Below are 15,931 nucleotides of genomic sequence, written 5' to 3' on the forward strand. Positions count from 1 at the left end.
TTTCTTAGTGAGCCCTAGGTTTCTGTTACTTAAACATACTTGTACAGAACACCATTTAAGACTGCAGGAGAACAGTACCTTTACAGGCATCACCTTTGCCCTGCAGATGATCTTTTCCATCTCTGGTTTCACATAGTGGGAGTTATGTCCCATGTAGCCATTACTTAAAAGCATTCTCAGGGAGCTTCTAACATGCCTGTCCAGGAGCCTACTGTGCATGGTTCAATCTGGCTAAGAATCCTTCCAAAAGTAACGATCTATTTATTTCCCTGGTTCTCTGGATTTTCTCTGAGGAGAGCTCACAGAAATCATAGATAAATTAGGTATTAGTCCAATCTATAGCAAAGAAAGAATACTGTTATTCTTAAGCATATTCTTTTCTGTGGCTGTGTATGTTTATTTGACCTACACTAAATTACATTTTTTAAGGTGCAAAAACTATACCTGCTACTTATGAATGAAATCGATTGGCATTACAAGATTCTATCTGAAACCATGAGTGACAAGGAGGATGTAAGGTAAGCTACTGCTAACGCCCCTGTTTAATGTAGGTGGATAATCACTCCAAAATGACTGGTTTGTGTTACTAAAAAGCAAAAAAAAGCACAACCAGCCCCCTCCACCAACTGAAAGCCCCTCCACTGCACTGGACTGCCTTTGATCTCAAATTCAACAGCAAACTTACACTGTCTCTTCTAAATTTTTTACATTTCTGAAAAACATAATTACTAGGAAAGATTTGTAAGAAATTCTTCTTTGGAAATTGGTAACATCTGTGTAATAACAATTCCCTACAAACTTAACAAAAGGCAACACAAGTAAACCACCAAGATTCTTGCTTAGCAAAAAAAAGTAACAAAACATTGCTTGGAAATGGCAATAAAATGATAGAGTTTGGTATGGAAAAAAGTCTGTTGGATTAGAAGACTGCATCTGACTCTTGCAGATACCCAGTCAGTGCATTTTCAATCTGCTGTACTGCCTTCCCCTGTTAACACACAATTCTTTTCATGTCAGAAATGTGTAAACACCATTTCAGTGAAAAGGAAAAGCGTTTGGCCTAAAATAGCTCATTCACAGAAATCAAATTGGTTCCGAGGTTGTTGCTTTTGTTGTTTGTTTTTGCATATAAAAGGAAATTAAAAGGTGTGTATTTCAAATGCTTAGAACATTATTATCCAAGACATATACATATACACACATAAACAGATTTTTAGTATTTAAGACAGTTACATACACAGGCAATTCACAAAATGTTCACTTTCATACCTGCTTTGTGAAATGGATAGTAGTCCACTGTTAAATAGCTGAAGGAAAGCTGCATGGCCCCTCCTGTAACACGCCTATTTGAGTCTGTAAAATAAAACAATGCTCAGCTCTGCAGACATCGTATTTAGCATGTTAGTTCTCATGTTGTTGCACTCCTTTAAGCATCTAACAGCTACTTCTCCCTCCCCTTTACTGGTTCTCCTTACAACCTCATTATCTTCCCTCAAAATTTTCATTTAGGTGGTTTTCCGTGGTTTCTAAAGATCAGCTTGTAGAACTCTGTACTCTGTCACTGTTCTTGGTCACTACAAACAAACTGCATGTTGTTTTAAATGCTATTAAAGACAACTCTGTACACCTATTAGTGCAGTTTTTCTGAAACAAAACTTTTCATACTGAATATATGATTATGATCAGTCATTCAAAGTCAATGTTTACTTTCAATAATGTTGTAAATGCAATTTGTTTTCTTATTTTAATTGACAAATATTATTGCAGTGAAGAGGTCTTCTGAAAGCCCTGTGTTCTGATTTCTCCACTGTTGAATTTAAGCTTCATGGCCAAAAATAAAGGACCGATAAAGCGATCTCACTAAGAATGATAAATCTCAACCACAGTAGATACGCTGCATGTAAGGAAATACGTCTCTAGCCAGTCAACCTTATGCTCTGCTGCTATGCAAGTGTCTTCCCTAATCAGGGAAATATGTTCACTGAAACCTAAGTTTTTCACACTCTTCTTCAGCAGACCTTGTATGCCTCTCTCAATTTTTACAGTGACTACCCAGATCCTTGGATATACGCTGATATGTCATTCTTCCGATCACTTTTAAAAGGCAAGAAAGTAGTATCATTTGTCTTCTTTTTTTCTGATTATAAATATGGCATACTGCAATAGCCTTTCATTTTAAAAAAAGTACAAATATTACATACAAAATTATAAGAACACTTGTTTCATTCTTTAAATTTGCTGCAGACATACCAAATTCTCTAAAGTAGTAACACGAAGAGGACTGCTCTTTTATTGGTCTGTATTTTATAAGGAGTATTACAGAAGCAGATTGTACAGCGACCTTTTCAAGCCAGAATAATCTTGCTACTGCATTCTTGATAACCCAGTTAACTTATAATGTAAAGAAAAAAACAGCAGTTACAATCAGACCGGACAGAATCAGTTTCTAGAAGACAGGAAAAGCACTGAAGCTACAGAAACTATTAGCAGGTTTTATTGCATTTATTCTAAAATAATTACAATTAATAACAAAATGATAGAGACATCTAGCTAATTTTAAATGTGTCTACAGACACTGGAAGACAATTCTGAATATTCCTCTAAAATAAAGAGAGGCTCTTGATTAGCATTACTGTATTCCTCAAAATGTCTTCTAAAGACAATTATGGTTCACAGGCATGCTACTTTAAAAAAAAAAGTTACCTTTTTCTTTAGAATGGATATCATCACATATATGTAGGTCCAAATGGGAAATTACTAAGTGATGAGAAGTTTCCTTAACATCAAAATCATTAAACAATTTTACTATGGCATCATTTTGATCAGGTGCTGCTGTTGTCTGGTGTGCTTTCACCTCCTGGGAACTGGGCGCAGGGGCAGAGCTCTGAAAAAATGTTTAGTTATATCAATTTATAAAGTTTACCCTTCCTTTCAAGCATCAGTATCCTTTTACTTACTCAAAACAGGCCTTTCAAATACGGAAAAATCTGCAGCACACACATTCACCTTGGATCATTACCAAGATTTAAGCGTGCTATTTTAGAATGAAGCTAAGTGAAGCTAATGGCTCGGGGTCACAAAGAGGCAATGCCAGTTCACCCCCCCATTCTCCCCCCTCCCCACACTTCTGTATACCCCTGTCACTTGCAGCCCTGGTATCTTTCTAACTTTTGTCACAAACCATTCAAGGAACTAAACCAGCAGGAAACCATTTTTTGTTCGGCTCATTTCTGCTAGTTTAGCTCCCTAAACTGCATGACAATAGGGTCAAACGTGAGCCAGTGCCATTACTGGGGAATTGGTGAGATGCAAGGAAATTCCATGCACAGGGAATTGAAGAACCAGGACCTCCCTGCTCAGTAACAACTAACTATTAGATTACCATACCTAAACCACCAAATCACATCCTAAGTCATCAGGACCACCACAAGAACTGAACTCTCCATTACAGTACACTAGCTTTATCAGCAGATATTTTATACAAGTGACTTTACTCAGTCAATCTTAGTAATAAATTGTTTTATATTTATAGGACTATCTTATCAGTGTGTTTGTGCTGCTGCTTCACAGACAAGAAAAGGTCCCTCCCCCTAACACTCACAAAGCCCAGTTGGTCTCATCTGCTGTATGTGCTGAAAGGCAACCAAGATTTACGTAAGACTATCTTACATGCAGCATGAATATCACATCTACGCCAGCAGAAATATACTAAAAGTAGAATTATTTTTACTATATATTCCAACGAGAGAGCTGCATGAAGGAAAGTTCTTACTAAAAGCTAATTTTTCAGTACCATGAAAACAAACTGGACAAGCACTTTAAATCATTATAGTAAGCATATCTAAGCATTAAGGTTAGTGTGTCTTAATGATTTTTTTTTTTAAATTCATAACCAGAAAATATTTTGGAGAGCAAATTTACTAAACAGTTAATTAACTGTTAAGTAAACACAGAAGTCTAAATACTCCATGCATGGATAAAGAAATACAACTTTTTTCTTTCCTGCAATTAACATCAATACACAAAATCTTGTAAAATAAAGTCTATTTTACATTACTGTGATTCATTCCCGATGTAATTTAAGATACACAACTGAATGAAAATGAATAACTGAACATTCTCTTAAATAAATTAACACAATTAGCCACACTGTGCTGTATTTTAGAATACCTGATGATACAGTGAGACAATCAATTATCATACCTGTGCTGTTTCAGAAGCCAAGCTTTTTCTCTGTTCTGTTGATTTCTCTATGGCTTCACTAAGAGATTTGGCATACTGCACCATGGCTTTCAACTGGGAATCAGTCAAAACCCAGAGCAAATCATCCAGAATCAGAACCAGTTTTGATGCCACTACATTACAATCCTTTAACTGTAGAATAAAAATTTAAGTCAGTCAAATGGGTTCATTAAATACTTATATTTCTTATATCAAATACAAGAAAAAAAAAAAAAGAGTTGAATGCAAAAACCACCTTTCCCAAAAAGCAAAGTTCTTCCATATAAATAACAAACATGGTTTTTTATTTTAAATTGTATTCTTCTCATTACCTAAAAAGTACCTAAGATATAGTATATTTATGCCTCACTTTTTCTTTGGCATTCATTGGATATCAAACTGATACATTTCTCTAAATGTAAGTAATGTAAATATAGCCTGAATCTAGAGAGGTAAGACAACATGCATCATCATAAACGAAGATTTGCAGATCAAACGATTTCATTAGCAGGACCTCTGCAAGGTCTTCATCTTCAAATTCTGCCTGCAATTCTTCTTGTAAACAATTTTACCAATTATAGGTTATTAAAAAATTAGTTCAGGGATTTCTACATTTGTATGGCCTAAATTTAAAACTTTTATTATGTGCATGTATGTATTAAGAGCATGAGTTAAAAATTAATTCATAAAATAGAAGATTTCAAACTTTTCTAGTTTACCCTTCTTTTAAGCGTGACCCTAATTTTTGATTGGTTAGTAATCAGTCGAACTGGAGCACTCATGATTTCATGCTTAGAACTCTGGATTGCATCTGCTTCTATTCTGATCATCTGCCAGTTGATTTCTTTAAAAGTCAAAACCTTTAAAGAGAGAGAAAAAGAGAAAAACACCTCCAGTTTACTTGAGCCTAAGCATGTGCATGTATATATCTGCACATATATATACACAAACACACTCACATTTATCCTTCATGCAGACCTATGTGATCAGAACAAATACAAGGCACTTATTACTTCAGTTACAGGTATCAGGAAGTAAAGCCCTGATCCTTCTCTCTACGTCCAGAATGTCACAGAAAGGTTAAGCTAGTTCCAAACAGGCAGAGGTAACAAGCAGCATTTAAAATATTCAGAAAAAAATAAAGGTCACAATTACTGCATATAGGTTGCTTTTGGTAGAAGAAGAAAAAGAAGACTGTATACTTTAGTTTCAAAATGCTAAAGCCTAATACATAGGAAAAGAGCCAGGAGGGAAGCAAAGCTACAGGATGGGAGAGATTTTTGGAGGGTTTTATTTCAATTAAAAGAGAAAGTTAAACATTGAGTACATTTTATGCCATATAGACCCCACAAACTTTGAATCCATGACAAGGATTTCTAGAAGACACAGCAAGCAAATGTTAGAATAATGATAGAAGAGCAGGAAGTACAGTCGGATATTGAAAATCAAATACAGGAAAAGGAGTGATCATCCAGCAGCAACATCATAGAATCATAGAATGGTTTGGGTTGGAAGTGACCTCAAAGATCACCTAGTTCCAACCCCCCCTGCCACGGGCAGGGACACCCTCCACTAGACCAGGTTGCCCAAAGCCTCATCCAACCTGGCCTTGAACACTTCCAGGGATGGGGAATTCACAATTTCTCTAGGCAACCTGTTCCAGCGCCTCGCAACCCTCATGGTGAAGAATTTCCTCCTTATATCTAATCTAAATCGACCCTCCTTCAGTTTAAAACCATTACCCCTCATCCTGTCACTCCATGCCCTTGTAAATAGTGCCTCTCCATCTCTCCTGTAGGCCTCCTTCAGGTACGGGAAGGCTGCAATAAGGTCTCCCTGGAGCCTTCTCTTCCCCAGGCTGAACCACCCCAACTCTCTCAGCCTGTCCTCATAGGAGAGGTGCTCCAGCCCTCTGATCAGCTTCATGGCCCTCCTCTGGACTCACTCCAACAGCTCCATGTCCTTTTTGTACTGGGGCCCCCAGAGCTGGATACAGTACTCCAGGTGGGGTCTCACAAGAGTGGAATAGAGGGTGAGGGAGAATCACCTCCCTTGACCTGCTGGTCACACGTCTTTTGATGCGGCCCAGGATATGGTTGGAAAACATCAAATGAGCGGGTTATCAAAAGGAAAAAAACCATTAATCCTAGTTTCCCTAAAACTTCTTCCTACATTAGTCTCTGAAGAAAAAAAGATCAGCCACAGAGAAAGTGGAAGAGGGAAGAGTTCATTTGGTATGTGTCTTATTTTTCAGCTGTCATTCTCTTCTTGTCAATTTGAAAACTGTACAGCCTATGTCCTGCAAATATAAGCAGAGACTTAAGTAAAACATATCCAAAGTGTTTGGGAAGGAGGCACACACAATGAAGTGAGCAAGATGAAAAGGCACAGTGCAAAGTAGCCTGAAAAATATTATCTGCAGAAAAGCAGAGTACCTACTCTCCTCATCCAGGAGATGCAGCATGAATAGAAGCTTCTAAAAAAATTCTAAGGAGATTCCTTATTACATTAAGAGTGTGGCTACAGTGCAAAGCTAAAAGCTTACTCCCTTAAAACAGTGTCGGTTTTGGTTTTTCACCTTTTCATGCAATTTACTGCTAACAAATCATTCACTACAGTTTCTAGAAATCTGTGGTTCCAGAATTCATTGCACTAAAAGGAACACTCCCCAAGGAAAGCTCTGTTGTGTATGGGGTGACTATTCAGGATCAAATTCTTCCTAAAAAGCACAAAACAAAAAAATATGGCAATATAAAATTCTATCTAGTCAAACTGTAATCCCTCCTCTTTAGACTTCATTAACACATGAACATTAGCATACAGACAAGCTGCAGAAAAGGCAAACTGTCAGAAAAATAGTTTTCAACTTTTTATTTTTGTGGTATTTTTTAACATTCTCTTGGGGGTTCTTTTCCTACATAAAAAGCAGCTACCAGACTCCCTGAGTAAACTGTTTGTTTTGGAATAAGTGTCTCTAAATGGGCAAAAATGGGCAAAATTTGAAACATCTATTTATCCAAGGCCAGATGCATGCTAAAGTAAATCCTTCTCAATACAACATAAAATATTTAGAACCACCCTTGCACTCAGTATCCATTTTACTTTGATTACATGGGAGAAAGCAAGAGTGGTGTACACCACTCTAGGACTTCCATGTTAAGTTCTCTCCTGACAGTAGAAAAGTATGCACTCCACTGCTATTACATTTTGTATACAGATGATTCAGTTATTCCAAGAAAAATATTTAGTTCTTGCATAGGAACTTTATTAAAATGCAGTTAAAACTGCTTAAAGGAAAAAAAGAATGCTTATTAGGCAAACCCTCACAAGCAAATAAATAACCAGTTAAAGCTTTAAAAATAATAAAAACAGGAATAAAAAACCCAGCATACCACCCTATCCTTCCACATTTAATATAGCATTCTTTTTTCTTTCACTATTCTTCAAGTCTGGTCCAGTTTGCATTTTAAAATGGTCATAAGCTTCAAGAACATAAGGGGGGAACAGTACATATATGCTTGCCCTGGTCTTTGCTCTTCCCTAAGAATCCACTTTGGCCACTGCTAGAGACATGACATCTGATCAAACTCACATCCACCATTTTTATATCCTTGTGTTCCCAGAAGACAGCTGAAATTACTGAGCACAGAATATCTCCATTCCCAGTAACGGCATGTTTCCTACACATACCATAAAAGGTTTCAATTCTACTTCCTCCTCCTTTACCACAAAATCAAGGAAAAAAAAGTTAGCAAAAGATAGTATTTACCTCTCCACGTTGAGCTTCTTGTATTCGGGTAAATCTGAGGTCAGCATGTTCCCAGTTTGCATTTACACTATATATTCTCAGCTGGGAAAGTTCAAATGAAGCATTAAAGGCTTTTGCACCAATCCTTATTATAATGGAGTTCACAGAAACCGAAATGCCTTCGACCACTTTTTCAGCAAAGCCATATTCACTAAAAAGTGAAATGCCAACATATTAAATACACACCTAATGAAGGGGCATAAAATTAAACTTAATAAACAGCTGAAATACAACATGAAACGAACCATAAAGTTCCTTATGTATTGTCCAGTTATGAATTTTTGTTCAATATACTTGATCTAGTTTACACTAGTTTCCACCCTACTATCCTATTCTCAAAATAGTCATTAAAGAACATATTTTGGACCAAGACCAATCTCCAGGAAGTATAACAATTTATGCAGTTTTTCCATTATAAATATTTTATATATATATATAAAAATGTATAAAAAATGAAACAATATATTATACATACACAAGAATAAAAGTCTACAGCATTACGTAGAAATCTTACTCTCGTTTATGTAAGTAAGGAGTAATTCATATCAAATTACTTTTTTGACAATTCCAATCTGGTTAGTATTTATCTTTATAAGCTAAGTTATTCCACTCATTAAAACTAATATCTTTCATATATGCAAAATAGTTTCATTCTATAAAAGAAAGGCAACCTAAATGGTGGTTACATTTCTACACCAAATTAACACGCATTCCAGTATTAAAAAAGATAAAGCAGTTGCAATTAATTTAAAAAAAAAATCTTATGTGTTCCAAATGCTTTAGATTAGTGAATGGAAACTTGTATTTTAAATGTTCTTTTAACATCTAACATTTTTTGCATTTTTTTCTGCTTGTTTTAAAAGTACAGTTTATGTGGTTTGCCGTTCCTTTTCCTTTTTATAACTTTCATCCTACACAGAATCTCTATGGCAATGACTTTCAAGCTGTACCCTAGGAGATGTAGAATCCCATGGACTAATTCTAAATATTACGCAGAAGTTAAAATAAGAGAAGCAATTGTATTATCAAATTCATTTCTCTGTATATGGGTCCTTATGCCCACTGAAAAAATGTTTTGGGTCCATAAAAAAGAAATGATTGGTGAGGTGTAAGGGGGTGAAAATCACTGATATAATGCTATATTTTCCCACCAAATTACTGGACTTCTGAGCTATACAGTGTGCATAAAATCTTTCAGTAAGATTTGGTTGATACAATAAAGGAAATAGAACACCACACTAACAAATAACACTTAATATTGTTTTTTAGATGAAACAAAGGAAAAATAAAAGTTTGAAAAACCCCACCCCAACATTTTTTATACATATATTTTCCAAATAATTTGAATTCTTTTCTTTAATTAAATTCTTTAATTTTTTTAATTTAATAGGTTGAATTCTTTAATTTTCAAAAAACCTTAATATTAATTAAACTTGTTAAATTTTCGATGCAGTGGCTGCACCCATATGAAACATGCCTAGGAAACTCCATACATAGTTCAGATGTTCTTTCCAGGCTTGAGTCTGATAGTTCCATTATCTCTGCACATATGTAACACCACCCACAAGTGATAAAATAAAATTTTGGAGAAATGGAAATGGCAAGCTACAACCCCATATACTTATGGAAATTTTCAGGGGATCTAAGTGTTTTATAGTAATTCAAAACAAGTAATTTAACCTTTTTTTGATCAATTACGTTTAAGTATCACCACTGACCTCTGTCCAGATGCCGTTGCTATAGGAGAGGGTCCATTAGGGGCACGTGGCTCTTCACATGTGCTCATTTCCATTACAACTTTATCCAAGGACTTGAAAAACAAAACAAAAAATTTGAGACCTAAGAGGTAACAAAGTAAAGAGATGACATATGAAGAACAAAAAAAACAACCAACAAAAAAATTACTTGAGAACTTTTCCTGAAATATACATGGAACATTTCTTACCACGTCAATGTTTGTGTAATATAAATAGGAGTTAACAAACAACACCTGGATGTAGGTATCGGTCTATTCTTACTGGCAACTACTGCACTTTGAGAGACGAAAAAATGCTGCATAGCATCCTTGAGTCCCCAAAGCACTCCTCAAAATTACATTGTTTATTATATAGAAACAGAAATTGATTATGAACAAAGATAACTTAGTATTTGCCACTATGTTAACCGATGGATTTTCACAAAGGGAGACTCAGCTCAATGACAGTACCTTTGGCTAGGCAAATGGTTTCTAGTTACCTCCTAAGCTATGCAGAGGATGCTGTTCCAATTTAATTGAACTCTCGGTAGCAAAAATATCCCCACCAAAATAGTGGAAGTTCAGTGATGTAATAAAGGGCTGAAGTTGGACATTTAGGCCATTCAATTCACCTTCCTTTAGAAGTCAAAAAGGTTGTTGTAAGGTCTGCCATTGAAGAGTAAACTTTTGTTATCAATTTCCATTTAATGCACTTGTTCAAGGAAAGCTTTAAATAAAAACAGTGACCTTGAAAGTTACCTTAGCCGCAAAGATTGCTAATGTAAGTTCAATAGAAGCAAAGCAAACAATCAGGCCTTGCTACCGTAGGTCAAAGTATGTAATCTTTAAGAATAGCACAGCTTAAACTGATTTCCTAATTTGGCAGTTGCATCTTACAGTCAAGAGGCTGAATCATCCCACTTCAGCATTACCACACTTCAAGCTCTGTGTGTCCAGAAGAGCAGTACAGACATTAGTACATTACAACTGGGTCACTAGCAAATGCGTCAAGTATTTAAAACAATGTGTCTTTTCCAAGTCTGATTCAGAACTAAGGAATGAAAAGCACATTCAGGAATTCACAGGAAGACTGGGAAGTACGACAGTTAAAGGAATATTAATTCCTAAGTAAACACAATTAAGAAAGTTTAGCCATCATCAAGCAAATCACTTCTGGTGCTACTACATTTCTTAGTATACTTAAAAATAAAGAACAAAATTAAACACATGCAAGAATTAGTATTACTTCTAATTGTTGTTGAGTCCTATTTACAAATTTTGCATCCTATTTATATCCAGGCCGAATCCTAGGCTGTTACAGAAACCCTGTAAACGTTGTAAGTATCAAACCTGCTATAACTGAGAACATTGAGTAGAGTACAGAAGTAGAACAGAAAAGAGTCCTTAGAAAAGGCAGCTCCAAAAGACAGGCAGGAACTTGTAAAAGAGTTAGTTGGAAAAATAACTACTTTTCAGGTAAACCCAAACTAAAATGTAATGACTGAAGAACTTGACAGAAATTAGCTAACAGTTAAACATAAAAGTGATGATGCTCAAAGCCATAGATTAAAAAACCAAACCTACCAACAAAAACATTAAGGCATTTGGTCTTGGTCTTCCCCTACCCAGAGGACACTTAGTAAAGGCCTGTTTCAGTTATTCATTCCGTTATTTTTCAGTTATTTCTAGAGTCAAGTCAAGAGAACTATATAAATATTTAAGATAAATTCTGCTTTAAACAGAGTATATTTAGGAGTTGATCTCAGAACTCACCAAACAGATGGGATGTGTTTTCAATTTTGTCCATGGTATCTGCAAAGGAAAACATTATTCTAAAGCAAAGTAAATTTCAGAAATACAGTAAAGCATTTGTTTAGAATGTGGTTCATGTATACAAATTATATTTGTAACTCCTGAACTCAGAATAATATTACTTTCAAAATATCAAGTTTATCTAATACTGTATAGTAATTTATGCACACACTTAAATTTTAGACGTTAAAAACAGAACTTTAAAATCTACTTATCACTGAGCAGAAAACAGAAGAACAAAATAGAATCTGTCTCTTTAATACTGAGTTGTCAAGCATCAGAAAAGGCAGCACTGTCTTCCACATTCTTTCCTTTAAAAGGAAAGAAAAATCCACATCTGCTCTGTTGGCTTACGAGTAATTGGATGCCTGCAACAAAGCATCAAGTTTACTGCATTCAGAAAAATCAGGACAATCTCCCATTAGGAAAAAAAAAAAGGAAAGAAAAAAAAAAGAAAAAAAGAAGGGGAAAAAAAAAAAAAGACTGAAGAGCTGCCAAAGTTCGACCAGATCACAACTTCTATCAAAAACAAGCCATAGCTTAATTTCTTACTCTCATACTAGTATAATCTAGGAGAAATTATATACATTTCTACAATTCTTAGCAGCCTCAAGGACAAAAAAGCAACATCTACTAGATTTAGAGTGTTTCTACATTTTCCACAAAGATCTTGGAAAGATATTTTTGGGAATAGGAAAGGAACAAGAAAAAAAACAACAGAAGTAATCTCTTCTCTTTAAGAGAATAAAACACATAAAAAAAGAGAATAATAAATATAGTAGACTAATTACCATGGGCAAATACAAGCTTCTATCTCTACCTCTATTTCAGAATGTACAGGAATAAGTTCTGCTCAGAAAGAAAAAAAAATTTACAATAAAAATCACAGCTTATTTTCATCTTTTCCGTACATATTCCATGTCATCACACGAGAAACAAAAATTAGTCAGAAATTAGTCCTGGTAACATCTTTGTTTTTCTCTAAATTTTTTAGCAGGCACTTATCACAATTTTCTATTAATACAAAGTTGCTTGAAAGTTTACAGAGACAGAAGGAAAAAAAAGAAAGATTTGGCTAATTACAATTCCAGCACAGTAAAATACTCACCCTAATGGATGCTTTATTGCAAAAGACCTTGTTTATAGCAAGCCATGTTGGAAGATCCAGCATGTTCTGAAGCACCTCTTGATCCAGCTCTAAATTGGTCAGCTGACCTTCCCCTTTTAATGTGCTCAGGTTGATCTTGTCAGGTGACAGATTTTTGGTGAACCTAAAACCAAACATGCGCCTTAGGTAAATGCATATAAAGCCATGACTGTCCCACATATAGCTGACAATTTAACTTAAAGCAATGGTCTGGGAGGCTGGGGTGAGGAAATCATCTTAGGTTCTTAGGTACAATTTCACCTTGGAAAGAAATAGTATCATGGAAGTCCTTTGTCCCTCTAAATTTTTGCATCTCATCAACTCCATGTACAAGTACATAAACAAAATTAAATATATTATATGGTATCTTCTAATTTTTACATTGCCTAGAATAACAAGCCCTTAATTCAAAGCATTTAACTATTTATTTTAAACCATATGAGGTAGAAGTGAATCCACTTCACTCTTTAGTTTTTTAAAAGGAGGGAAAAAACCATCCAAAATTTCTACAACAATTTCTTTCTTAGAGCAAGCAGCTGTGGCTTAGATTCACTCAGGAGGGGTAACAAAAAAGCTACTCCTTTTAAATAGCTCCTTGCTATATATATTTACTGTTAAAATCTTTAAATGAGAAGTTTTATTTAAAATATTCATTAGATTTAATCATAGAATTTAATAACATAAATTAGAAATATACATACAGCAGCATGGTGTATGTAATATATTGGAAGAAAACTTGAAAGGTTAATTTGATATACAAAAAAATGTAACTATTTAGAAGAGTATATATGCAATACATTTCATTATATTTCAAAGGCACTATGATTTGCTGATACAACAGAACAGTCTGCATGACTGTGTGAAATGGTTCACATCCTTGTGAGATAACATGACAAAAATCATGGGTACTTCACTCTCAAATCAACAGCTGTAGCATCGTATCTACCACAAGCTGAAGAACAGGCTATACTTAATCACACTTGCATTCTGCCATTGAAATTTGTTTCTGCTCACAAGTTGGGTCTAATTTTACAAGACTAGGTAACAGAAAATACTACTGTTTGCATTACTCCTTGGGACTTCTCCCAGTGAAATCTCCCCGTGCTGATATTTTGCAGGCAGAGAGCAAAGGGGTTTGTCTGTCCACCGTGATCGAACATTGCCCTGAAGCAACGCCCCGGGAGCTGCAACTCCGACATTTCCTTCCCATTCGAGAGACCGATTTCTGTCTGAACTACAAGGTCCTTATTAAGTCAGATACCCAGGGGGAGACAGCAGAAGAAGGTGAAGAAGGGTGGGAAGCTTTCCCTCTTAACAGTTTCCAAGTGTGGCTTAAACCATGGCAGGCTTTTTCTAGTCCAATTGCTTTGCTGTGTTGTTGTGATGGCAAGCTTTGGAAATGCGCTTACCTAGCCTGACAAAACCCAAACGCCCATTTTACCACTCCTATAAAACATTCAGCCAGACATCATAAACTTACAGTTTCATCACCTGTTAATTTAATCATAAAGAGGAGCTCTCAAAGATCAAGGCATCTGGGGGTGGCCACAATGCACAGGCGAAGAAGCTCGTTCAGAATTAAAAGTTCACTTAATTTTTTTTTTTTTTTACTATGCCAAGCTTGAAATTATTTGAGATGTATTTGCAAATAATACTAGACACATTGTTTATGATAAAAGTGTTGCAGTTGTTTCTGTATTGCTTAAAAAGCATAAATTATCCAGAAGGAATGAGCTTTCATTCATAAATAATATATTTTAATAATTCCAGTACTACAAGTATGTTAAGATAATGCTATTGACATATACATTTTCCTTGACAACTAATGTACTTCTAAATGTTCCATTTAGAAACATTATGAGGGGAATAGAGGACTTCAAATTATTTAATTTTCTGGTTACCCTTCCTTGTTCCTTTTAACAACACAGAATCATGAGAAGAGCTGAATAACCTCCCTCAGTAGAACATCCTGCAGTAACTGCAAAATATAAAGCCTAGTATCTCAGAGATCATTGACAAGTCTCATCTGACTCAGCTAATTCAAAATCCTAGAAGAAAACAGCAGCTATTGAATGCTTTCAGTAACATAGTATCTCTCTTGCTCTCAACTTTTGAGATGAGGGTCAAGATAAGAATCACAAATTGGTGTTGTTTTAAAGTCACATTTACACAGCAAATGCCAATATATTCTGCCATTACACACACAGAGAGCCTCCTGAGACTCATGCTCTGTGGGAGAAGTCCCCTCAGGGTTCCCTGTCACAATGGCACACAAGAAATGTCACACAATTTGGAGGTGGATCTAACCATCGTCTTGGTCTCAACTGCAGACACATGACAGTGGGACCCAGAGGATCTACAAGAATGGGTTTCCAAACTTCGCAGTGAGAAATACACCAAATACCATTAAGAAGGAGAATGGAGACAGCAAAGCCAATCTTGAGTTACTTCTGACATCCTTCAGACAAAATAGGAGCCAGTCCCTCCCAACAAGGAGCAGGACAGAGAAAGCAGTCTTGACAAGGAGCATCATTCCCTCCCCCCATTTCTACATTTATTTTTTTTTAATTCTTCCAAGAGTGTTGCTTTGAATTTGTTAACTCTCCTGCAGTCAGCAAAAAGAAAAATGCTCTGAGTGCTGCTTCATTCAGCACAGACCAACATAAGAGGATCTCTACCAGTAAAGACTACACCCTTTATGTCAAGAGTCACAGAAAGAAACTTAACAGGTGAGTTGTGAGAAGGTATTTCAGGTGTAGGCACCTCTAGCAGCAGATCTCTTCATTCCACTTCCATGGCTGCAATGCGACCGATGAGTGGATGCTGAGGAGACAGTGGTGTTTCCCAAAAACCCATAGTAACTTCATAATATACAACAGCCACATCTGCTATGACTCTCTGCTTTGTCCAGAGCCAATTTTCCACTGAGGTTGTCAACACTTCAGGTTTCTGTGCCAGTTGCCTGCTCATTCTAAACTCACTTGTTCCATAGACTACACTTTTGTTTCTCTGTTGGATATTTTCAGCACTTTAGAACCATTTCATACTACTTGATATAACAGGAAAACCTTTTAGTTTTATGTAGTGGCCTCTAATTTAAAATACAAAAAATTAGAAGTTGGCCTATTTGGGCAGCTAGCTCCGCAAAAGACAATGTGATCATACTTGTTAGTTAGAATTTACAAGATTATGATCTTCACGCATAAAA

General features: G+C 35.7%; 1 protein-coding gene across 3 annotated transcripts in view; it reads right to left on the bottom strand.

Annotated features, from left to right (window-relative positions):
* Positions 1-15,931, bottom strand: part of BLTP3B (bridge-like lipid transfer protein family member 3B) — a 59,071-nt gene that overhangs the window by 28,401 nt on the left and 14,739 nt on the right. For all 3 annotated transcript variants that reach the window (XM_054812803.1, XM_054812801.1, XM_054812802.1), the window contains 8 exons: positions 12,685-12,847; positions 11,538-11,576; positions 9,748-9,839; positions 7,991-8,180; positions 4,941-5,081; positions 4,204-4,374; positions 2,704-2,884; positions 1,270-1,353 (listed from right to left, as the gene is read on the bottom strand). In XM_054812803.1, the coding sequence (XP_054668778.1) occupies positions 1,270-1,353; positions 2,704-2,884; positions 4,204-4,374; positions 4,941-5,081; positions 7,991-8,180; positions 9,748-9,839; positions 11,538-11,576; positions 12,685-12,747 (961 nt within the window). In that variant the 5' untranslated portion in view covers positions 12,748-12,847. The remainder of the gene's footprint in view (positions 1-1,269; positions 1,354-2,703; positions 2,885-4,203; positions 4,375-4,940; positions 5,082-7,990; positions 8,181-9,747; positions 9,840-11,537; positions 11,577-12,684; positions 12,848-15,931) is intronic.

The sequence above is a fragment of the Grus americana genome, chromosome 1 (assembly GCF_028858705.1).
Source record: "Grus americana isolate bGruAme1 chromosome 1, bGruAme1.mat, whole genome shotgun sequence".
Taxonomy (NCBI): Eukaryota; Metazoa; Chordata; class Aves; order Gruiformes; family Gruidae; genus Grus; species Grus americana.